This window comes from Lepeophtheirus salmonis, chromosome 7 (assembly GCF_016086655.4).
Source record: "Lepeophtheirus salmonis chromosome 7, UVic_Lsal_1.4, whole genome shotgun sequence".
NCBI classification, from domain to species: Eukaryota; Metazoa; Arthropoda; class Copepoda; order Siphonostomatoida; family Caligidae; genus Lepeophtheirus; species Lepeophtheirus salmonis.
The window spans coordinates 31,340,209-31,366,652 of record NC_052137.2 but is presented as its reverse complement, the minus strand read 5'-3'; the positions used below and the strand labels follow the sequence as shown (position 1 = coordinate 31,366,652).

Genomic DNA, 26,444 nt, shown 5'->3' with positions numbered 1-26,444 from the left:
GGTATCTTCAGGAATCTAGTTAAATGGAGGCATATCCGAATCACCACCATTGATTATTATTTCCTTAAACTTTTGCATAAATTTAAGATAAGGATTTCCCAATTTGGATCAAAAGTATTTCTTTTTTAATGCAATATCCAGCATTAAATTTTGTGCCACATTTCTTTTTCTCTCATCGGCGGTCGTTGGAATCTAGTTCCTTCATATATCTGATCATGTAATCATAAGCCTAATTGTATCATGTACATAGTTTTACCTCCAAGAAGAGAGATAATTTTTCTGTTGGTTTCCTCCCTAATGAAGGAGGATTTTGTCTCTAAAAATATCATCAAAGGTATTGTAATCCAACCAAAATCTAAATTCCTCTATTTATTCCGTACATGTCTAAAAAAATAAAGCTATTTTTACTCAAAAAATATACAACGAGCAATTTTGTGGCCGAATATACAATAAACTTGAGTCTACATATTAAAGTTATTTTTAATTTATCATCCAAACTTTCATAAGAAAAGAAAAATAATTGGTAGTTAGCTAATTCATTTTTCCAACCATGGCATTATTATTCAATATTTTTTTTTTTCTAAATGTCGTCCAATGTCCAACTACAATGTAAAATTTAACAAACAAATAAAACAAAACAATTATCAAAACAAAAAAACAAGACAAGTAACACTCACATAAATTGAGGTGTTAACACTTCCTCAATTAGGATTATTAAAAAATACAATTGGTTCCCTTTCTCCAATCTTAATGGTGTCTATAGGTCTCATAAATACTTCTCATAAATTTTTCCTTCTTGCAAATCAAAAAAACTTTATTATCAAACACATCTGTTACCCTTTTCCATTGGTCCAAACTGGAAAGTCCATGCTTTTTCCTCCAGGCCTAATTTTAATAAAATTTTATACACCAACTCCCTAAATTATTATTCAATAATTGTGAAAAACGTATTAACAGCCTAACAAGAGCAAATTCTAGTTCAACCAATCAACATTCAGAATACTGATTTGGGAGAAAAGGAGAAGACATATCGAGAGCTGATCACAAGTACAATCTATATTTTTTTGTTAGCGAAGTAAGAAGTGATATATACTTTTTAAATGTATATTTTTGATACAATTGATTTCTTTTGTGAGGAGCATTCACTCACCCTCATTTACTCTAGCGTGAAGACAAGATTACTCTACTTATTTTTATGAAGTGTAACTATTTATTATACATTGATATCGTGGGATTGATATAAAATACTAACTTGACTGAAATCCGGTCCAAATAAATACCATTTTTCAGTCATAGGAACGGCCTTTATCGTTCTTGTATGGTAACTACAACAGCTTAATTGTCGGAGTTACTAACTACGTCCTTTCAGCTGTTAAGTATAGCCTCCTTAAAAAAGAGTTTAAAGTAGAATATATGGGGCTATGAGGTATAATAAAAAAGTATTATGTCTTATAGTTATCCTTCATTTTTTTCTTCGTTCTTATATTCTTCAATATTAGCTAGGAGGAAGAAAATTTAGGGATAGCTAGGGCCGTGAACTGACTAATCAGTTCATAGTATAGTTGAAGTGTAGAAAAAAGTAGGACCGATAAAAAAAAAAGTCTAAAGGTGAAGAAGGCGTTCTAAAAAATACAGATTAACAAATCAGTCCTAGGACTCATCCAACAGTATATTGATGATCAAGGACGATACTAGCTTACATTATTTGGCTGAGAACGTGAGGGGGCTTAGCTCTAAAAACTCAGCAAAACAGCCTTATGTCATCGATAATTTGTAGCTTATCTTTGGGCAAAAGTATTTTTGTGGGGCCACACATGATATGTATCCATTTTCACTCAAAACCGTTTTTCAAAACTCTATATTGTATAAAGATGTATAAAGTATGAGTGAAGGACTCATTTTTTGTAACGAGCCTATGCATTTTAAGCTTATATTATACAGAAAAACAATATTATATCAATATGATTAAAATTACACTACATTCATGAGTATTTTTATTTATTAAAATCAACTCTGGCTTCCTTTCAATCTAAAATGATGTTTATTTAAGAAAATTAGAACATTTCATGCCATGAGATACAATTTAATTATTTAGTGAGTTGACACAACTTGACTGAATTGAGCGAAACATCTGTGCTTGTACAAAGAAATCTTGCTAATTGTCGTGAAAAAGTATTTAAAAAGTAACATGGATTAAGAGCCCTTTAAATTATGAAAACACATCACCGCGTGCACTAGGTATAATGCTCCCTGATTTATATATAAACATTGTAAATCATTATTTTTTCTTGTGCCTAAGTATTGAGTGAGTAGCAACGTGTGAGTATATTATTAAAGCAAAACTTGCATGTTTGTCATCGCCTAACAACTTCGGGCAGTGCCATGTACTACTGCCGCTAGTAAAATAATAAATGCCACTTTAGATAAGGTTTAGCAATAAACGTGTGTACTCTCAGTACGTCATATTAAAAAAGAAAAGAAAAGTGGGAGCATGTTTATTTGATTGTAAATTTCAAGCACTTTTTAGCGTGTGAGTTTTGATGTCGTTTCAAACTCGAACAAGTTTATCAACCTGATATTACTCTCCTATCATTCGTGATGAGAGAGCATCAAATTAGTTTAAGTAATTACTGGTTGAATAGTCGTTTATGGTACTACCCATTTCCCGTCTATGATTGATTTCTCGAATTTGACCCACTCTAATGTACAAATATATTATATAGATTTATTGATAGGGAAAATAAACAAACATTGATTAATATTGTGGTACATCATGTTTGTTTTGAGAGTTCCCAAGGAGGTTTCTACAAATTAGAAGGATAATGGTTGGCTTTTCTTTTTGTGTTTTTGAAAAAGAAGAAAAAAAGATAATGGGAGCTTCTTCTTTTCTCTACTTTGTTATACTATATAATACATAATGATGCGTCAATATAAAAACATTCTTAATATAAAATTAAGAAAATGAAGAAATACCAATTTATTCTTTTTGACTTGATTCAAACATATATTCCGAAATGTGTTAAGATAAACAAAAACGTACGTTGTAGCTTAGAAAATCAAATTTCATTTAAGAGTCATTCATTCATATTAATATTGATGATATATGTGGCCCCTCAACAGACAAGCAAGCTAGTAACATTTTTCTACAAGTTGACTATTATTCGATAAATTATCGTATATTTCTATGAGAAATTCCGTCCAAGGACTGAAGAATGAGGTCAAGATACAAAATATAGTCATACTACCTTACATAATGACATCATCCCTCGGTCTACTGATTGACACCAAACCCCTTCTCCCCTCCGAATACTCCATAACAGACACATAACAATTTCGTTCATATACAGTGTTGATCTTATCTAGTGGTACACATTTTATTACACTCAATCCGAAATGGCATTGGTGTAAAATCACGGAGGAGGACAACAAGACATCTTATTTTAGAACAGAGCAAGCTGAGACATTTAGAAATAGTAAAGAAGATTCTAAATTTTCTCAAGGCCAACCAAAATTTGGACAAAGTTTTGCTTTTTTCTGATTAAAAAAAATTCACCGTTGATGTTACCGTGAATAAACAAAATAACCCCTACATCACAATCCGAACATTCAGACAATGTCTCAGCTTCTGTGAGACACATCTTCAGAACAAAAAATATAGTGGACAGTACAAGCGAAGTCTACCCTCCAATTTTTGTGGAGAGGAAGGCGCGTGACAATGCAGATGCATACATTGAAATTCTGGATAAAAAGTGCTACCTTGGGCCACAGAAAATTTTAGAGACAACTTTGTTTTCACTCAAGACGGAGCTCTGTGTCATCCAGTCGCTAAAATACAACCTTCCTGAGAGACCAATTTCCGTACTCTTGGGACCTCAACATGTAGTCCCCCTCCGCTCCAGACGCGAAACCCTTGGACTACTCTATCTAAATGCGTCTGGAGAACATGAGTGTCCAGTCTCAAGAGGCTTCCATCAAGAAAGAGTGGGCCAAGCTCGAGTCTGACTACATAGTCAAGGTCTGTAAGGGATTTATGTATCGTATTGAAGCAATTATTAGAGCTGAGGGATCATATATTGAATAAAAGTTGTTCTAAGCACTTTTTTTAGATGATTTTGTAAAATCAATGTCCTAAGAAACCTCTCCTTAAAAGTTTACTCTTGAAAAAATAAAATGTGTAACATTAGCTATGATTAGCCCTTTCATGAGACTTTCCATCAACTTGCATGATCTTCCAAAGTGCTAATTATCCTCCTACTCAAATAATATATTCTTTTAGCCAAGTTATTTCCTTATGATTAAGAGGTTGCAATATAGGAATTTCGACTTTTTGCTCTCGCTGTCTCTCATTTCGAAATAGAAATGTAAAGTATGACGTGGGAGAAAACTTATATAGTGTACCATTTTCTCTGAACAAATTATTCTTATAAATCCTTTGTGTGTTTTGCAAATTGCACTTAAAGTACCCAAAGTTGATTGGCATAATTTAAGAATGATAAATGGATCGTTTTTATGGATGAAAATGAGAAAAATGGCCTTATATAAGTTATTTATATCAAATAAAGGTTTTAAATTACTGCTAATTTTTTTTGGTATCCTACATCATACCTCAAATTTGAATAATATGCCTATAATTGAATCAAATATTGACTTGTGTATGTACGAAGTAAAAAAATAAATTGGGATTGTCTCCCTTTCTTGATTTTTATTTAAGATTGTATGTGGTGCTTCAACAAATATAGGCAATCTTGAACAAACATCAAGAAAATTAGAAATTTATATATTTATGTACTCCATTATTTTCGTCCATTTTGTGGTCCAATAGTTTTGAGATGCCCATAAAAGCGGCCATAGTTTAGAACAGGGATGTACAACCTTTTAATATAATGGGCCACATTGCTAAATGAAATATTTAATTGGTTATAGAGCCTTTTATATTAAACTTTCGTAGCTTCAAAAAACAAAACTATTAAATACATATTTATTTAAAAATTGAGGCCAAGTATAAAAAAAGCCAAATCAAAATTTTTCAAGACAAAACTGCCTCAAAAAAGATCAATTAGTAAATATGTGAAATTAGATAAGAAATCCTTCAAAAAATTGGTCTCTCTCTTTTTAAATAGCGATAATTTTTCTAAAATTACTTTATTTGGAGTGATTTTATGTCAATTTTTCCAAAAAATACTACTTGAAGTGAGTATGAATAGTGGACTGCACTTAAACATTAAGCGGGCGTAATACGACACACAGACCGGGTGTTGAACATCCCTGGTTTATAGTAGCTCATTTGATTAATGAAATACCCACTACCGACCTGTTCATACATCTTTGTACTGATTTTATAAGGTGTCTACTATTCTGATAGTTAAATTTCGCACATTTTTGGAAAATTCAGTACACTAGCTGCCAAATGCTAAAGAAAAGCAAGTCATTTAATATCATCAAAGAGAAAAAAAATGAATTGGCAACTTGACTTCGAGCCGGCCATCTCATTTCTGTGTCCAGGAGTACTGTGTTTAACATCCAAAAACGGCTGTGGTATGTCGAAGACCTCAATAAACAACCCTTGAGTGGTAGACCAGCCAAGTTAAAATCCAATATATATGGCTTTGATATGGCCTTTCAAATATCTATATTATATCCCGAAGAACAATATCGACTATGTGTAAGGATGTTTCCATAAGTTATTTACAGTTTTATCCCCGCGTTATTTAGGCATGAGTTACCCAAGAATTTTAGCTATATTTTAGATACTTGATTTGATTTAAGAGACTTAAATCAACCCCAATATGATACTTTTCAAATGTAATTGTTCAATATATCATTGCTTTATTGTGAATATCAACTTTGGTTACTTTTAGTGAAATTTGTAACACTTTTTTAAGGGTTGATAGGAGTAATTTGTTGATATAAATTGACGATTATTCGTACAAAGTAGGAGTACAAACTTAATCACCACTCAATTTTGATAAAAATCATTCCAGGTTGCTTTTGTGTTGACGGGCCACAACATATTGAGAAGGAATATATATGAGTATAAATAAACAAAATAGGATTTTTCGGATATTTATAGTAGAAATTTATTGTCCAATATCTCCTAAATAGTTATGAACAAAATAAGTTTCTTTTCTAAATGTACTACAAATATATAATATATAAACCTTTTTCATTCATACAACTGGATAAAAAATAAATATCAAATGATATCAAACTCCTCTAGACCATATCTCTCAAAACAAATATTAAACTTTTATTATAGTATATCTGTTATAGCACCCAAAAAAATAATGGACTTGTATAAGTGGTGCTGTCGTTTCAAGGCCGTTGCTAGAACTTTTCTTTCGAGGGGTGATGGTCTTTTTGACAAAACTTTGACAATTTTGAAAGAAGGTTTTTTTTTACCTTTTATTTTTAAAAGACAAATTTCAAGAAATGACTTTTTGTTAGAATGGAAAAGACAAATTTGAATAATGGTGGCCCATCAACAAAAAACTAAGTTGTAAAGATGATACTAATAATTGGATTCTTCAACAAGTTTCTATTTCTATTATGGTTCTTATTAACCCTTTGATTATATAAGAAATTGTATTGGAATTATCTAAAATTGATCATCACAAAAGAAATAATGAAAAATAGATTGCTTTTATAATTGAACGAGGTATATTGGGACAAATATCAGGTTTTTATATCAAATAAAGGTTGTAAACTATAGCTATAGTCCTTGGTTATCTTACCTCGTACCAGAAATTTGAATGATAAGTTGACTCAAGTATGCCAATAAAACAATTGGGATTTTCTTCTTTTGTTGATTTTTGATAAAGATTATTCTGATATGGGCCAATATGAGTCTCTTCAATCAAATAAATGCTCTAAACTCATACTAAAACTCTTGGGTACCTTAATTCATACCACAAGGTTGAATAATAAGCTCAAAATTTTCAAACATATGTCTATGAAATATTGGGCTGTATTTTTATGCATGAAGTTAAAAAATAAATTGGGACTGTCTCTTTTTGTTGATATTTGTTCCAGATTGTTTTAATATCGCAATATTAAATATTGTTAATTTCAAATTGTGAACATCATTTTTGACAAATTTGACTACACTATTTTAGTATTATGGGGTGTGTATCAACCCTCTATACCCTCTCCCTGTGGTCACGGGCTTGGTAGTATTAAAATAAAGAAAAACGTATTTAAAAAAGAGGAACTGCCCATAATTTTATTGCGGCGGGGATATTATTTTTGCGGACTCAAGTCAACAAGGCCCTGTGAAGAGGAATAAACCTCCAAAAATTTATATAGTATTAAATCTAACAACAAAAACACTAAAAAAAAATCCCTTTCCCGTAATCAAAATATTAAAGAGATTATGTTGACTGATAAACCCTTGTTTCCTGGCTATTACTAGGACTTTCATTCTTCTGGGAGTGAATGGAAAGAACACGATGACGTCAGAATGGAGGTTAGTTATACAAAAATATCCTTTGTATTTGTATTGGAAACAGATTAATTTTAATCCTATTCCTATTTCTGTGTATTCATTCTAAGTTAGAGTGATTATCTCTGATTGGTTAGACATTAAACACATACTCTCTCATTGGCTTGCACAAATAAACATATATCCTGTGTTTTGTTACTTACGAGATCGATTATAAGGATGGAGCGTAAATCCATAAGAGGCTCAGCACATTCATCTAGTAAATTCATCATGAAATATGTAAGTATAGTCACTCACACACAACCCTGGCACTTGTAGTCTTCTCTGCCTGCCTTTCACTAAAATACTGACTGAGGACGACAGGTTGTTTTTTCTTTGCGTGAGTGTTCCCTTATTTTTTGCTGCTTTAGGATGATGGTTCCCTACTATTATTCGTGATAGAGCTGCTTTTCTCGTTAGTTCTTCCATTATTTTCTCCCCCCTTCTCTTTTGACGAACTTTCTTTTATTCTATTTCATTAAATGAACATTTCAGGATATTTTATTATAGTCTCTCCCTCTTCTCTTCCACTGCTTTTTTATAACGATATGAGTTTGGATAAAGAAATGTAAGTAAATATTATCCGACTTATCCCTATACTAAAAGTGAGAGAAAGTTTCCCGAGCACGCTGTTCGAGCCCTACTTTATATAAGTATATAAAGTCATAAGCAAAATACATGCTTTACTACTAAATTAGGAGGAGAAAGGGCTTTTATTTTATTTTTTAGACACCCTCGAAAAAAACCCTTGCTGAAAGTCGCGTAACATTATCGGCAGCTTTATCAGCAAAGAGCATGCCTTTTGCAAAAAATAAAACAACAACACAAAAACCATCTATAGTCAACTTTTTTTTCCAGGGAATTGCGTCTCCTCTAGGATCTTATCTCTTGACAAAATGGCCGACCTTTTTAAATCTCCTTCTCCTCTTGGTAATTAAAATTAAGGGGCCTATACAATTAAAAAAATATATATATACATATATAATACAAAAATGGCCATTCACTCCTTCTATATTTTTTTTGAGCTTCTATTGTCCAATTCAATCATTATAATAAATTATAATGAGTAGATAAGATATTAAAGCAATTAAGAGGTTAATTGTTAAAAGGTTGTGTGATATTCAATATAAAAACTTCCGTTCCTTTTTATATATTTTTAACCTTATTATCAAATGATTTTGCAATACTATACATATTGTGTTGCATTAAGGTGGGTTCACTCAAATCCTTTTCTTTTTATCACACTGATTATTATCCTTATGTAGTAACTTTACAATTAAAGAAAAAAAAAATAATTAAAGTGCAATAAAATTAATAAAAAAAGGGTAACTCATGCCTGGTAAATGAGTGCGTAAGCCCTTCAGTGAACTCTCCTAAATCCATACGTTATACCTAGAGTTGATATGTTTCTAAAAAAAAAGAGCGGGAATAAAAGGGACTGAGCCATATGGTACTACTGAATTAAGACCCTTGCTGTTTGTTATATGATTTTATGAAGAGAAAATGAATTATTGCTATAATGAGGAGAATCTTCAACATTTAAAATACCATTAGTACAGGATTATCATTGTATTTATATCATCCATATGTACTTATTTTATTATGCATTTTTAAAAGAATTGATTTCAAGGATAGGCAAGAATGCTTACTTTAGAGAAAGAAGTTAACAGCCCGACGACTTATTAAATAATGGGGGAAGAAGAAGAAAGAGCACACCCAACAATTGTTTCTCCTTTTCTAATTTTTTAAGTTAGATTTTTCATTACAATTCTAGTGTTACAGAGGGGTGTATGAAATTGCCGTTCCAGTATGTAAAAATAAAAGCAACGGAAAATGAATGTGGTCATCCTGAGAATTTAACGAATTTCGGAGGAAGCCAGCTTAGCTGTCATGACGTTTTATTGTATCAGCAGGAAGGAAATATGCACGAATCTCATGGCTAATAGAAATACAAGGTTATACCATAACGTGTGTACGACTCATGTTTGACTTCCACCACTCTTTCAATATTGACGTCATATTAGATGAATGGTTGCTTGTTTTGTTAAAATCTACCTATCTTGCCGAGCAGTCGGTGTGATACATTAAATTGAAAATTCAAACAATGTTGACATCATAGACTATGATTGGGTGGGGGTTTTGTCCAAATCTGCCTGTCATGCTTAGCAGTCGGAAAAATACATCAGATTGAAAATTATAGTAAGTCCGATTACATGATGGTCTAACCTTGTATTTCTATTAACCTTGCATCAATCCCACTCCTTCTCAAGAATATTTTCTTGAAATAAACAAAACAAGTCATTACCTATATTTATTATGCAATCTTTCCTCTAAAAAGAAACAGAAAACAGGCCCCTAATATGTTGGTACTTTGTCAAATAAGTCAATTATACCAATTGCAATGTATTTTTTAAGTACTCCTTAACTTTTATTGTCTCGTAAAATTTAAAATGAATTACATATACATATATATTTCATTGTATAAAACTCCTACATAGTATTTTATTCTACACTTTATTACAATGTTGATAAATAATATTTTATTTTTAAAGCGTAGCTATTCATTTTTATGGATAGCCAAAATTTATTCATAGAAATAATAAAATGGGCAATATACAATATATTAGCGACAAGTAATCAAAAAGAAATTGTATTCCTATCCTTTTTGAAACGGAATTTAAGTATAACTTACTAATGTCGTGGCATAATATTTATTTCATTTACCACTAGTAATTAAAAGTCCTTGTTTCATCAGCAGGTATCTACTTACTAAACAATTTCGGGTTGAGTAGAACTTACATGATCATTGCCGGAAAAATCGAACAATGTTTTCAGCCTATTTCCATTCTCTATCCTCGTAACGAGGGATCCTTAAGGAAAAGGCTGCGTATCTTGCTGCAGATGCAATGAAAATTTTCCTCAGAGTGTGAAAGCTTATTGAAACTCAGAAGTGAGTTATGTATGCTTTAGCCCTAAATAGAGCAAGGCAGACAACTCTAGTTTTTGGGTAACCTTTTCCTTCCCTTTGGGTATTAAAAAAAAAAAAAGTAGGCAAACGAGTACTGAGGAATGTAGTCACTCAAATTAGATCAATGTTCAAATCGAAGAAATATCGAAGACCAGATAATGCTGGGCATCTAGCAAATGCGTGGATGACTGTTAAAATTATTTCCACAGTTCTTACAGGAAGAGTGGAAGTCAATACAGCCCGTCGAAATTTGGAACTGAGCCGTGAATTTCCTATTCTCTTTGACAAAAGTGAGGTACTCCATTATTACATTTTCCCATTTTTGCTTGTGGCAGGTCAAAAAAATCAATTTATATTTGACAATTTTTCTTTGCATTATGTTCTAAGGGAGTCTGAAGTCACATCTTTAAATGCCAAGTTATAGGGGATTTATAAATTTAACTTCTCTAACAGGTGGTAATAAAATTTTCAAGACTTAACCCTTGACTCTTTTATTGTAAAAATATTATGGATAGTAGAAATTTCTTTGGAAAGAGGCTCAATTTTGAGACTAATTGGGCTATAAAAAGGTCCAAAGAACGCCTTCTTATTTGAAAACTGACGAATAATGTCCAAATTAGAAGCCGAATCATACGTCGTAGAAGCTTTCCATAAAATTCCTTGGGAAACCGCTCAGGAAGGAGATATTATGTCAAACAGAAAAGAATTAGATATATCTGTTCCCATTATAATGTATTCATAGATTTTACTATTAGAAATGACTGAACTTTTTCTGGATGACAGGATAAATCAATTATAAATTCCTGTATATTTTAGGTAGAACTTGACCTAACTGAACTAGCCCTCCCCCCAAGTTGTGGTCTTGGCCTTTTTAGTCCTGGAAAATAACTTCGGTGAAATAAATCCTGTAGCCAACGTTCTTAAGCTTCGATCGCCCAATTGACCAATCCTGCCAACGTAGTAGCTAAATAATGCACTGAAGGAATCAACTGTTACTGCTCCCCTCCAAAACATTCTTTAATTTGTCAGTATTACCATGTCGATTTAAAGTTTCTTTTTTAACATACCGGCAGATCATATTTTCTACAGCTCCAGGTATACCAAACAACACTACTACGCACCAACTGATTTTGGGCCCTTTTTTCTGTACTTTTTTGTAGGAAAGGTTTCTAGATACTATAAAGATAACATTGTGACGTATATTTTAACAAAAAATAAATATATATATTTATATACTCAATTTATCATACCAAATAACTAAACTAATTCATCTCATTTGATTATTTCAACAAAAGTATATCATCACATCTTTTTTCTCATTTAGGTATATAGTTACTTAATACTTAACTACTCACTCTTGTTAAGAAAGTAAGTCCTTGAGAAAAAGGTAAAAAAACCAAAAAAAACATTCCTATGATTGCTGTATAATTAAGTACAAAAAAGAAACCAAAAATTGCTTGGCCATTTTTTTAGAGCAGTGTGCGTCACCGAAATTGAACAAGCATAAAAAGTTAAGAATGGAGAGTAAGGAGTAGAGTAACAAGTTTGAAATTTATTTCGAGGTTTTATGATTTTATCGAGAAAATTTGCGAGTAACTTTTTAATATTTTCTTTCGATTTAACTCATAGAACAATCTACACGAAACAACATCCTGTCTTTGTTCTGCGCGGGTTAATAAACCAGGCCAAAAATCACATAAATTGAACTCAAGCCAAACTTTGGTCTATAATCCTTCTAGTTGAGCCTGATGTCTCAAATTTGTCCCTATACCACTGTGTATGCAGTTAGGGATAGATTTGAGACATCTGGCTTAACTAGAAGGCTTATAGTCCAAAGTTTGGATTGAGTTCTATTTATGTGATTTTTGAGCTGCATCCATGCGGTCCCCATCATCATTAATCATTGGATTACAGCATATGGAGTATTGTGAAAAGGGATGCCTGTCGAACCTCTGATAGGAGTGTCGATAACCAAAATGGATGAGACCTACATCAAGGAGACTTACTTTATCTTTAGGACCTGTGGGGAGGCTGATATGACAGCTAATGGGACTCATATTGAATAATTTATAACTTAATTATATGATGATTTATTGAATAAAATACCAAGTTTCTATCTGTTATTGCTCTTGAGATATATGATCAAACATTGTTGTACTAACATCTGTTCAGATCTCGGTTATGCACACATTATATTACAATAAAATAAGAATATGAATTGAGTCAAGAGAGACTGATCAGCATTTATTTTAAAATTTGTTGTAGTTTAACAATGAAATTAAATTGACGTATTGAAATAAGGATCGGTGAAAATATTAATATTTATAGTGGGGCTGCCATTAATTAATCTTAGTATCACAAATTACATATCAATGATGTTCGTTGAGATATACTAATTTCTACTTGAGAATGATTGGCAGTACGATGACAGGAATGGATGTCTTGGGATTTCTCGTATAAATAGACCAAGTCTTCTTTTGTAAATTCATAATCCCAACAATAACAGTCCGCGCATCATCTCTTCCTCCTCCATCACGGAAAAACGAATACATCACATCCGTTTGGTCTCCCAATATAGCAACAACGTTAGATACAGACTCCACTCTTGGTAGAGTTTTCAATACTTCATGCCTATGATTCGAACTCCAAAGAGGTAATTGATCGCTCTGTGGAGCTGATAAGCGTAGGAATTTATTACAATGTGTCAAATATTCTCCAGAGCTGAGTGTCAGAACACTCATGATGGACTCATTGGCCTCATTTCCTATTTTGGTTGAAGGAGGTGGCGCCACTTCCGCATTGTGAAATAGTGGAGAACCTTCCTGTCTACAAAAAATCATGTTGACTGAGAGACCATCTGATATCCCATGACCTTCATCTTGTAAAATTTCAGTTGCATCAAACATGGATCTGCAAGTGAGAAGAGCTCTACACAAAAAATGCCTGGGGGTTCGTAGACTAAAAACTTTTTTAGCAGGGGGATCATCACTTGATATAGTGTTGACTGTATAGACAAAACCATGATGATTGTAACTCATGTAAAAACCCGGAAGCATTCCCGGAAGACACATTGCTGTAAATTTTTCTTCAGCACATCCCCATTTTCCACGAGCCTTTGCCTCCATTATATGAGCAGATACCATATATGTGTGATTGATTGCATCAGGGAAATAATCGATGGAGTGTCCCAGTATAACTTTGTTTTCTTGGTCACAGCAAATGCTTGTAGAGCCAATAAGACCTCCGGCTGCTTCCTTTTCACACATAACCGAAATGATATCATCGATGTGAAGGAGGAATAGCTTGAAAAAAGGTACTTTGGAACCAGCTGACATACCTTTCAATTCGTCAATGAATTGTGGATAGTCGTGTTCCAAATACTCCAAGATATCTTCGTAGGCATGTCGGACCTTTTCAGATTCATACTTGTGGACCAAGATAGTGTTTAAATGAACATTATTCGACAAACTAGACTCTATTAGGTTTCGAAAGGTATGTCCGATATCATAACCGACTTCATAGTGAGTTCCTCGGGTATAAAGGATTGGAATACATGTACGCCGACGTAATTCCTCTGACATGTTGATGAGAAGGTATGCAAATATGTTGTATGCTTGATCTAATGAAGAACACTTTTTGGAATGAAAATGTTTTCTTGCAAACAAGAAGCCAATATTGTGCTAAATCTTATTAGTATGTGAAGAAGAGGAAGGGAAGAGATTAAGAGAGTGAAGGAAGCCACTCACTGCCCTCCATTTAATGAAACCATAAAACTGAGGGACTATATATTTAAGACACGTTGTTCTACATGTCTTCATCAGAAAATGCTAAAGACGATTCGGTAAATTCCCTCTCTCTATAAAATATTAAAAACATACTTAAATTCTATAATATATCTACAGGAGCGTCCACAGGGGGTTGGCTGGAGGTCCTGTAGCCCCTCCTCCAAATTAAGGAATTTTCCCTTTTTCTTAGAAAATTTAATATTTGATTTTTTTTTTAAATTTAATACATGGAATTTTATTTTTTTTCAAAAAATTAATATTTAAAATTTTATTTTTTTTCCAAAAAATTAAATTTTTTTTAAATAACTATGGATTTTTGAAATTTTTCTCCAAAAAAATTTTTTTTTTTTTTTTTTTTTCACAAAAGGTTATTTTTTGTCAACAGCTGTTGAGTTTAAATTTTTTTCTAAAAAATCAATTTTTTGAAAATAACTGGATTTTTGAAATTATTTTCTTAAAAATTTAATATTTTGAAATTTTTCAAAAAAATTTTAGTTTTTTGTGAATGGCTGTAGATTTTTTGAAATTTTTTTCTTTTAATTAAAAATTGATGGATTTTTAAAAAGAGAGAACATCTAAGTACAAAGCCATCATTTGTGAATGACAGACGAACGGGTAACACTGATGATTGGTTGGGGGATTTATCAGTTATCTTTGTTCGACTCAGAGTAGAATTGAGTATCGACATTGGGGTAAATCCAGCATTCATCCTTCCTGGCGTTCAGCAATTTTGCCTTCGGACATTTTTCCTTTAAGCCATTTAGCCTCAAGGATATTTCGCCTTATTATATAAATTAATAAGATTTATTTCATTTTTTTTCAATTTTTGTTTGAAAATGATGTTCCATTTGAAATTTTAAATCAATGTATGCAATATTTATTAATATAAAATACATTAAATGTTTGCTTTCTGTTAGAATAATAATGGAACTATACTTTTGTCCCATATTCTACATATTCGTTCATCCATGAGTCTTTTGTAGTAAGAAAAATTCATTATGTCTAATAATAATTACTAACAGAGAAGTGATTAGTAATTTTTCTATTCGAACTGTTGTCGTGTTTTTAATTTTTGCTTCTCTTATTATACTGATTTTATTACTTATTTTGTCTTTGGTTCGTATTTATTACGTAGTGAGTTTTTTTTTTTGGTGTATAGATCGACATTTTGGGGCATGATTTCATCATTATTTCTACAAAAAACAACCATTTATTGCATTTTATAGGAATAAATGTTACATATTTTGATTTAAAAAATTTAAAGGGAAATTAATTTTAAGCATTCAAAAACAAAAACGACGTTTAAATATCATTTATTTATATTTTCAGATCGAATCTCATCAAGTGCCATCTTTGCTAGAGTTGGATACGTTATTATTTTCTTCATCTCATAGCTGCTGGCTGCTAATTTAATGAAACGTAATGACAGCTAAGCTGCTCATCTCCGTAACATTCTTTAAATTGGTCATATTATTTACAACTATATGATAAAAACATCAAAGAAAACGTTGGAAACGCCAGAATTGTATTAATTTTCTTTTCATAATCTTAATCATTAATTTTCTATGTAACCTAGAGAGATTGTTGCCAATTTTTTATATATTTTACAATCGATTCCAAAAAAGTCTTATATAAACAGAAACGCCATCCAAAAAATAAGATAAAAAATAAAAAAAAGCCTAACATTCTGCCAAAACTTGGGATATTTCAAAAGTTTTATCAAAAAGTATCAAATTTAAAACAAAAAAAAGTCATTTAAAATTTTTTTAAAATGTCACCTCGATAATAAAAAAATATGAGCTATTAAAACGTGTATAGAACATTGTACCTACTCCATTGCAGGATATATTCGATAATTTATAGGGAATAAATGAATATAATACCGAGTAGTTCATTAAAATCTGAACACTTCGAATTTTAAATTTCAACAAAATTAATAATATAAATAGATGTGTGTCTGAGCTCTCTTAATCCTAAATGTAGCCGCCCTTCCAGACGGCAGCAGAAGACCAGGCCTTCACTGCAGATATAGTACTTTGTCATGTGTTCCAGTGCTGGCTGACAGTGACTTTGAGGACTCAGACACTGGAGGCCTTCCCATCGACATTCACCAAAAAGGTGTAGTCGACATGGTTGGCATCAGGAGTGTAGGAGAGGCAAAATTATAGAAAAGAGTTTAAAAAAACTCATTCAAAGAATGATAGCAACGTAATATATGGGTTTCTTACATTGCTGGTGTCAAAAGTGGCCTCTCCACCCTCCCAAGGCTTTTACACCCACTTCTTTGATATCTCTGTGGATATTCTGGAGTTAATTCCCGAGATCTCTTTAATTGGCCCTCATGGACTTGAGGGGATTGCCCTGGGCTATTTTGTTTAACTCCTCCAAATCCAGTTGGGCCTTTCTGATAGAGCCATTCTTCCTTTCCAACTTTTAAGACTTGCTGATGGCGTAGATGGTGGTCTTGGAGACGCACAAATACCTGAACTATGTGAATGGAAATTTTCGATCACGTTCAAGTGTTATTTTCTCTTCTTTTTTTTTACATAAGCTAGAGAGTTCTGTTTATGAAATTGGTATTGAAATCGGGAAAAATATGATGATAATGTTGACTATTTGCTAGTAGGTACAATATTTTTCTATAATATAAGCTATGATATTCCTCATAACTATGTATTATGAATAAGTTATACAGGCTTCAAGAAGATTCTCGTTTTTCATCATTTCTCAGACTAAAAATGGAAATATATCAAGTTTAAAACAAGATACAAAATTAATAAACTCACTTTTTAATCATAAAAAAACACTTTTACATAATTTTTATTAATCCTAATTTTAATTTGGTGATTGTTTTAAGTACAAAGCGTTCCATTCAATTTTTCTTTTTCGTTCACCGAAATGTCGATGGGAATCATAAAAAAATTAATCAAACTAAAGTTCAAAAGACAAATAGCAGACTAAAAATAACAATCATTTAATTTCACAGAAGTTGAATAGTCCGTTGTGATTCATATCGATCTCCTCTTCATCCCATATATAAATATAGATGCATTAAGTCATAATTAATTATTAAAATTTATTATATATAACTTATGACCAACTCTTAATAATACTGAATCAATGTAATAAAATTGCATATTTGTAGCACGTCAACCCAAAACGAAGCTAGAATAATTTTTCTCTAAATTGTACATTTAATAAATTTTCCAGCAAATTATAGTTCATTTCAACGAACAAATGATTTTTATCCTTTTAAGGGATTGCTAATTGTATTTAAAGTAACCAAAGTTTCCCACACATTCATAGAATTGGGAAATTAATAAATTATATTTCTAAGACAATATTGGGGCAAATTAAGTTAATTAGAAAAAATGGATTTTTGAAACTACAGTTCACAATCTTGGGTATTCCAATTTATCCCAGAAATTTGAATTCAATGCCTATGACAGTAATATCTCTTTGAAATATTGTCTGTCATTTTATTAATATGAATGTTTGAACCTTTGAATATATCGTGAAACATATTATGGAACTCAAATATCCACTCAATGTGAGGTACTTAAAATCCACACAAAAAATAACAGCTAAAAATAAAAAACAAAGAGCGGGATAATGGGTTTCATTGAGTACAAATTAATCAATATTATTTCTGCGTAAAAGAGACATAAATAATAGTTATGTACTTTTTCGAGTGGCTTGTTCACATTTACATGAATATTAATATCCGGGGCGTTTGCAGGGGTGGAGGCTTTAGGTCTCTCCAAAATTTCAAGAATTGCCCCTGAATTTGCATGGTTTCTAGGATACCTATCCCGTGGACCACTTCCGAAATTACTATGATTTATTAGAACGGAACGTAAAAATCTCATTTTTAGCGTTCATCGTTCAAAAAAAAAAAATCCGTTCCGTTCATTGAATGCACATTTCATGGAACGCCGATCAATTTTGCATTCCGTTCACAAGCCTGGTTTTAAGGGTAAAATATGACTGAACGATATAGTCCCAAATTACTACTATAATACCGGATATTTCAGAATTCAGATGACTCAGAGAAAAACTGAGATCAGTTTTGGAGCTCATAGATATATTCGATTATTGTCATCAATTCATTTGTACAATATCCCCTCAGCCCCCCCCAATTTTCCCTCTATGTTATCTTTGTAGTAATTTGATAAATACACTTATGCATTTCAACGAACAGAAAATCTTGACAAAACTCTGGAGTAATGTTAGATACAATACAGCCCAAAGGTATGGAATCTAAAAGGTTTCTTTTTGTAGTCTTACATTACAAAATTGAAACCCACCACAAGTATAGAATCTAAAAGTTTCTTTTTGCAGGTTTATATCAGAAAATTGAGACCCAATCTATCTAAGCAGTAAATGAACGCTCTGGTAGGACTTCATTAAAATTTATTTTCTTACCATTTTGTTGGAACATTTTTATTTTATTTGAACAGGAATAGAACGTAACATTAAGTATCCATTTAAATGAATAATATGATATAGGGTTCCTACTTTTAATACATAGTCAAATCTACCTTTTTTTTCTTCGCATTTTTCCATTCCAATTCACTTTCCAGCCTCCCTCTAAATTCTGATTTAACCGAAGAAAGAGGAATGCCAAACTTTTTGTTCTCAGGGGAGAGTCGTAAAGCTGGACACCTAAATATACGTTAATCCAATTTAATAACAATCGCTCGTATAAGAATAATATAATCGTTTTATACATAAAAACCGATGGTTGTCAAAATATTTTTTTAAGTCCTGCTTCCATATCATAAATACAAAGGAAATTGAATGGTTAAAAACTGTAGAGAAAGAAATATTTTGATTGACAGTTCGGAGAATTGACTATTTACCAATTCTAATTTCTGGCCTTTTCTCCTGTTACTTTTTGGAGGAAAGGTTTCAAGATAAAATAAGGGAAACTACCAACATAATATTTTTTAAAAAACCTCTTCCTAAAACCGACAATGATCTTAATTCTGACCATAAGTCTTATTTTTTGAAGATCAAAATATGGTGATCCTACCAATTATGAAACAACCATTGATCATAGAGGGGCCATTTTTTTATGTATCATCATATATGTTGACCTGTAATCACAAGGGAGGGAACTTGGGCCCAACAAATAATTTTTTCAGTTGTAGTATTTTTCTGTCTATTAATCACAAAGCATTAGTGAGCGGCTCAAAATTATTGAGTGAGAGCGGGAGCGCACTCATTGATTTGAATAACGAGCGAGAGTGTCCTCGATATTTTAGAAGACTGATAAAATCACTCAAATTTTTGCTCATTTATATAAGTTAATGTATTACTTTTTCCGTTTCAATCTAGTATGACATAATATCAAAAAATTTGTGAGTTAAAAAATAATTTTAAAGATTCTTAGAAGTTGTGTCCCAAGATAAGCAAGAATCTTTATTTCTATGATGTATATGTGGCTCTCTGCTGTTTTCAGTTGACGAGTTTGCATCTCAGGTAGCTGGCCACTCTAAGAAGACTCAGACACCAGCTCCTTCAGAGTCAACGCCAGCTCCTCGTGTGTGGACATTACGTTGGAAAATAAATCTTTATTTTTTGTAAACGAATTTTTCCGACTGAAAAATGATTTTACTCCATTTTTACGCACTAAATTGACATAAGATCTCAAAATCTCATGCAAGAATAGGTTCAAAAACTTGAGGACCCTGCTCAAAACTAATTAGCAGGGTTAACTGGATGATAACGCATGAAAACTCTTAATAACATGTCGCCTAAGACAGGGGTTCCCAAACTTTATGTACCCAAGGCACATTAAAAGCAAAATAAAAATTTATTTACACACTTGTTTTAATTGAAACAACTATTTGTATTTATTATAAGCTATTGCAATTATTGTATGGTTTTCACAAATCGTACGGCACACTTAAACTTGCCTCAAGACACACCATTTGGGAACCACTAGCCATTAGCACTTAATATTATCTGACTTGCATGCATTTTTGAAATAAATAAAATACTTAAATTTCAGGAATTTAATTGTAATCATAAAAGAGACGTCAAATTAAAATACTCTCATACTAGCAAAAAAAATGAGCATTGCTCCTTTTTAATTGAGCAGGAGAACGCTCGTTGCTTGAAAAAATGAGCAAAACAGCCCTTACAAAATTAGTACATGAGCGGGAGGGCGTTCAGGATTTCTTGAATAGTATGATACTCTGATTAATGAATAATGGTGTACACTTGTGTTTACAAGAGTTGGAATTCAATAAGGTAGGTGGGAGGCCATCTAGTCGTGGCAGTGTTCTTGATGCCAAATTTGAGTAATTTAGTAGGTGTGGTAGGAGACAGTCATGTTGCCCTTCCCCTCTTGATCTCTCTCATCTTTGAGATCTTAATATTGCTAACATTCAGATCTTTGTCCACCAAAACCATCACAACACCTCACCTGCGTTCTGGCTCTGAAAATGTAATAGGCTTCAAGATTAATTGTATTTCTATTAAACTTGATAGGCTTGAAATCTTCTGTTAATGACTCCATGGCGATGTTTTGGCTATTAAGTGGAAAGTTTATATATTTACATTGCCACACAAAAACAGAGTACAATTTCGTCATCATTTAAGACAAAAAAAATAAGATTCTGTTGATTCCCATGTACATCTCAACAAATTATTTTAATAAGTAAGATCAATTGTTAATTACATATTCCACTCATTATATATTAATAATCAGGCTGAACATTAATATAGGCTGTATAGATCTATATCCGTCACTAAATCTATTGATTAGATGCCATATACTTAGAAATAAGACTATGTAGTGCATTATAGAGGGATAAAAAAATATATATTTTGAAATTTACTGTACAATCTACATATATATGATGAAAATAGGATGTCTTATTAAATAAGAGTATTAAGAATATCTTTCAACATTGAAATATATGACTTTTTTACCCATAGTAAGAATATATAAATATATATGTCTAAATATTATAAAAGATAAATTGGCACTTAAAAAAAATAAAAATAATATGATGAAACTTCTTACAATAAATAATAACAAGACCTTTGATAAAAAAATAGATAATATCATTTTTGTTTCTTCATGTTCAGACTAGTCAGTAATAAATATCAATCCAGTTGACCAATTTAAAGGACATGCTAAAAATAATATAATATAAATTAATATCAAATCCATCGAGAGATATAGTACAGTTTGATATTTGAAAACGATGATGGGTGATAGATAAAAGGATTGTTTTGATTTTTTGAAAAAATAAATAATGTCAACATAATTTTGTTGTAAATTGAGTCTTGTACGGTGATTTTCGAAATGATGTATGTCTATCAAGATACGAATAATCTGATTTTGAGACAAGGATTTTGAAATATGGTTAAATACATAGCAAATAATTATATTTTGTACGTTGAGTTTTGAGCAACTGATTTTGTTACATGAATTACTAGTACAATATGTATGTAATGAATTAAAGTTTGTGATGTATTGATCGTTCTTTTTTTAAATTATTTATAATTAATTGATAAAATATGAAAGTGTACAAAATTATGATTGTATTTATATGAGGATCTGAATGAATAGCAATTGGGTTTGAACAGATGATGAGGAAACTAACAAATGAATTAGTTTAGAGGAAGGAATCAATCAAACATTCAAATAAGGCCAATTATGTAGGAGTGTATATGGGAGGCGGATCATACACGACTTGATCATTTCGCATCAAAACCTGATTCGAAACAACATCCTCATAGGACGGAGGAGCTGAAGGCATATTCGTTAATCGAGTTCTTGGCGGAGGAGTAGGGGATCCTCCATCGTAAAGCTCTGTTAATTCCTCAACACGATGTCGATCATTCACGACCTCATTATTTATTTCATCAGACTTTCGAAATCTACGATAGAAAATTCTCAATCCAACCGCAAAAGCCACAAGAGCGGCTAGTACCATTATAATAACAACGATTATAAGAGGAATGTTGTAATAATCAGTAAAATCTCCTCCAATGGAAGAATAGGGATCCTTAGAGCCACCAATGTAGATTCCTTGCCTGCAAAAAATCTCATCCGTGGCTAAATCACCTCCAGGCCATGCACAATTCACATATTCATCGCAAAAATAGTCTTTATGAATACAATGTGTGGAATGAGAACACATTCGATAATAGGAATCGGACCTTGGGCATTTCTTTTTGAAGGGTGTAACAACGAGAGTCAGATTACGTGGTCCACGCGAGTGTTCGGACGACAACTTAACCCAAATATCCATTTCGGAATCCTTTTTTTCAATATACATTCGAGCTAGATCTGAGCCTCCACTCTTAGTCGACAGTAGATAAGGATAAAGAGTATAATTTAACTTTGGACGGACACCACAGTACTTTGGACTACTATGAGTCGTAAAAAATAGTACATCTCGTGCAAACTGTAGGTAATCCTGATTACAACCACCTCCACTGGAATGCTCAGAGCCTTGAAAATCCATTTCTTGAATGTAGACATGGAAACCAAAGCCTTTTGTCACTTCCAGCTCTAAATGACAAGAAAAATCATTCGACAAATGTGATACATTGAGACTAAAAATCCCAGCACGATTCCCAAGCGTGACAACGGTTTTCTCTCCATGACAAAACTCTTCAAAACGAAGTTTTTTATATGCGTGATCAAGTCCAAAGGACAAACTAATTCTCAACATTAAAAGGTACAAAAAAGTGTAAAGATCCATTATATATTAATATTTATTTTGGTAGAACGCAAATTGTCAATCTTTGGATATGGATCTCACTCTGGCAAAAGTTCAAAGTCACTTGAAGGAAACAAAAAAACAATGTATGTAATGCACCGCTTTCCTTTCAATTACTTGAATCAAATTCTTGTGCAACACAAGTCGTCAGTTTAGAATGTCTTAATAGTACATGTATAATTATCAGCGATCACTTCTCTCACTCGAAAAACATTAATATATGTGTTCATAGAACAAATAATTCTTCATTCCACATAAAAGGTATGGAAGTCACTGCAAGAACCACATATTAAGCTATTCGTCATATTAAAAACAGCACATTAATTACGTCCTTATATTTAATGAGTATGACTGTTCGTAATTAAACTACAAGCACAGCCTGCTCGTACATGGCGTACTTATCACTGAGGATTTAGGGGTTTTTAGTAGTTGTTATTAGCCTATTGTTAGTACTGTATGCTGCTAACACAGAGAGACAAGGGATATCTCAGTAATAAAAAAATATAAGGAAGAGGGCGTTCAAATGTCTTTTACGGGCATCCCTTCTTTCCTTCTTCCTCCAGCCACACGTACGACTGTATGCTGATGCAGTATTTAAGTTATGTCAGTATGTAGTAACAGTAGGGAGGGGGAAAGTTGGATACATACAGGAACAGCTACTAGCTACAGATACTGTGAAGCTGGAAGATAAAAGGAAAAAACGCATCTCTCTGACGTCGTGATAACATGATCCTCTGTACATACAGCTACCCCCATATATACAAAATGAAACTATTCAATAATGAATTACATATATTATTTATTTGTATGAGTGTAAAGTTTAATGGTGTAGACGTCCTCAAGGAATACGTTCGTTTTTGGAAATTTGATGCTTTACATGACCCCTTCTATCAGTTAAAATCCATTTATACATAATATATGTATTGTTTAAATATTAAATAACCTCTATGATAAGGAATCAATATTTTAAAAGTTGATTATACAGGGGGAAGCATTAAAGCTTAAGTCCACGAATAAAGTGGTTTTTGAGAATATGTTATATAAAAATCACGTTGTAAATCCAGTAATAAACTCCGTTAATGGATGAATTTTCAGTATACTTAGGAAGACAATAAAAGTATTTTTGCATCAATAAATAGCTTAAAAATGTATTTAGACAAAGGGCATAGTATATAGCATTAAGATAGAAAAAAATAACTAGTCCAATAAAAAAATAAAAATAAAAAACATTACTCCCCCTCATCCTAAAAATCTTTTAGTCGGAAGTCCCCCCTCTCTAAACTGGACGTAATGAATGTATGATCCCTACAGCCTCTTGGTGTGGTGCCACTCTTAAATCAGGTGACTGTTAGTTTAGGGGATGACTGTATACATAATAAATCTTGAGAGTCAGGGGACCTGCCCCCAGCTCTCTTGCATACTCCGTCTTTGCCTTTAATAATGTATTTTTATTGCTTATTTGACTACAATGGAGTAAACGTGTTATCACAATATTATATAAATTTATGTAATGTCACTCCAATAAGGGTTGAATGTTTCACTCAATTAAGTTAACAATTATCATTGGAGTCATCTCATTCATCAAAGGGGTACATATGAAGCCACACCCAAGCAGATTTGCATCCATATTTAATCATAAAAATATTATATATTATAAGTAGATTCTAAATCCAATGTTTGATATGAAATTACAAAGAACCTTTGTGTTTTAGTTAAGTTTCGAGTCTTTTAAACTTAGAACCCGAGTCGAGTCTAGGGACAAAATTGAGAGTCGGGTGTACGAGTCCCAAGCTCCTTTATAAGCCCCATAATTTTGTAAGATATTCAACCCTGACGGAATTTGGAAATTTATCTTAACGAGTGGCCATTGAAATTGGAACATTTACTAATTCAATAATTAATGATGGTTGAGTTATTGAAATTAATTCATATTTCTATATATTAAAGCATACCCAATTAGTTACACAAGAAATCAAACCTGAGTTTTCTAGTACAAACCGAGAAAATGATACTTGAATTGGGCAAAAAAAATGGACACTGGGTATTAAATATTCATTGTCAAATCAAAAATAAATAAATTAAGAGACTGAAAAGTTTCTTAACCTAAAGTTCTCTGATAAAAAGGAAGAATTTATGAATAAATGCATGAGTCATAAAATGTAGAATTTACATTTTATTATATTACTTATGAGTAGACTTAGGATTTGTGAGTAATTACTCAAAATCTCAAAATATTACTCATTTTGACATATTTGGGGGAAATTGCTCATTTTGTCCTGTTTTGTGTGCAAATTGCTCATTTGTCTTAACTGGTATGAAATAAATAGAGCAAATTTGGATTCTAGCTAGATTACACAATAGCTTTGATGATATTTTTTGAGCGAAAATCCACCTTCAAAAACTATTTTTCATTAAATTCCAATAACAATCAATTAGAGGAAGGATAAATTTGGCACAAAATTGACTGTTGTTTAATCCCCATTGAAGCTTGCAACAAATGAGAAGTATATTTGTGCAAAATTGGTCTTCCATTTATGCAAAAAGGTTAGACGTAATATCAGTGGTGGTGATGATGATGAAATGCCTCCAGCGAACAAGACTTCTGAAGTTATCGCCAACTTCCGATTTGCTTAATATACTATTTGTAAATCTTTTTGTTTGTTTAAAACTGAAAAAAATTATTTCTCTCTCAATATAAATTGCTCAATTTTGAGTGTTCATTTTTCAAAATTTTAGTCCTCTTATTTAATTATCCTTTTGGCCCAATAAAAATATACTTATCAGTTATTAATGAAATATATTGAATAAATGATTTTAGAAATTAAGTAACTAGGAAAAAAATCATGCACATTTCTAACACAAGGGATATAACAAGTAATAAATCTTAATTTTTTTATACAATATTCCAATAATTTTTTAAATTTGGCTTAAGAATTGAATCTTAAGTATTGAATAGGTTCAAAATTGGCAACTGTCTACGTTTGACACTTACATACTAATCTGAGTGGAGAAAGATTTTTTCCTTTCAGGTACATATTTGTTAATTAATTTTCGTTCATTTTTCCTGTTCATTTTTTTTTCGACGAAACGCTCGTTTGTTCATTTTGAGGTAGCTCAGATGGCGTAATTTAGTTCTCGTGACGTATACATTTTTTCTATGTGTCAGAATTCACCTTATGAATTAGTCGCTAATGTGTAATGAGTAGTGATGAAAATCATATGTATTTTGGCCATGTTAAAATAGGTATATAAAAAAATCAACATGGTAACCCTGACAATTAAGATTGTTTTGGAGGAGAGTAACTTGACTGGGATGACGTTTCATTAGATCATCTATGACAAGGGAGAAGGGGGAGAAGGAAATAAGTAGGGACATTGGCAAGAATTACTCCAATATCGATCGTCAATTTTACCCTTATTCCAACCAGGACTTACAGTTATAAGTCCGCAATATATCTTCAAGGTTT

At 32.0% G+C, this 26,444-nt stretch overlaps 2 protein-coding genes across 5 annotated transcripts in view; both read right to left on the bottom strand.

The window, feature by feature from the left end:
* Positions 1 to 26,444, bottom strand: part of LOC121121198 (uncharacterized) — a 222,716-nt gene that overhangs the window by 14,703 nt on the left and 181,569 nt on the right. Inside the window, exon 1 of one of the 4 annotated variants that reach the window (XR_011781245.1) lies at positions 7,642 to 7,782. The exons of 2 other annotated variants lie outside the window; for them this stretch is intronic. The gene's annotated coding sequence lies outside the window, so the exon portion shown is untranslated. Of the gene's footprint in view, positions 1 to 7,641; positions 8,048 to 26,444 lie in introns of those variants that run through there. One more of the 4 variants, XM_071890151.1, reaches the window with a different exon arrangement.
* t (C45 family peptidase tan) lies at positions 12,664 to 14,931 on the bottom strand. The gene has a single exon (XM_040716070.2). It carries the CDS (start codon positions 14,024 to 14,026, stop codon positions 12,845 to 12,847), a length of 1,182 nt encoding a protein of 393 aa, XP_040572004.1. The 5' UTR covers positions 14,027 to 14,931; the 3' UTR covers positions 12,664 to 12,844.

Bases quoted from the DNA above. Each gene is read 5' to 3' on its own strand.
- t (XM_040716070.2), bottom strand. From the start codon at position 14,026: ATGTCAGAGGAATTACGTCGGCGTACATGTATTCCAATCCTTTATACC.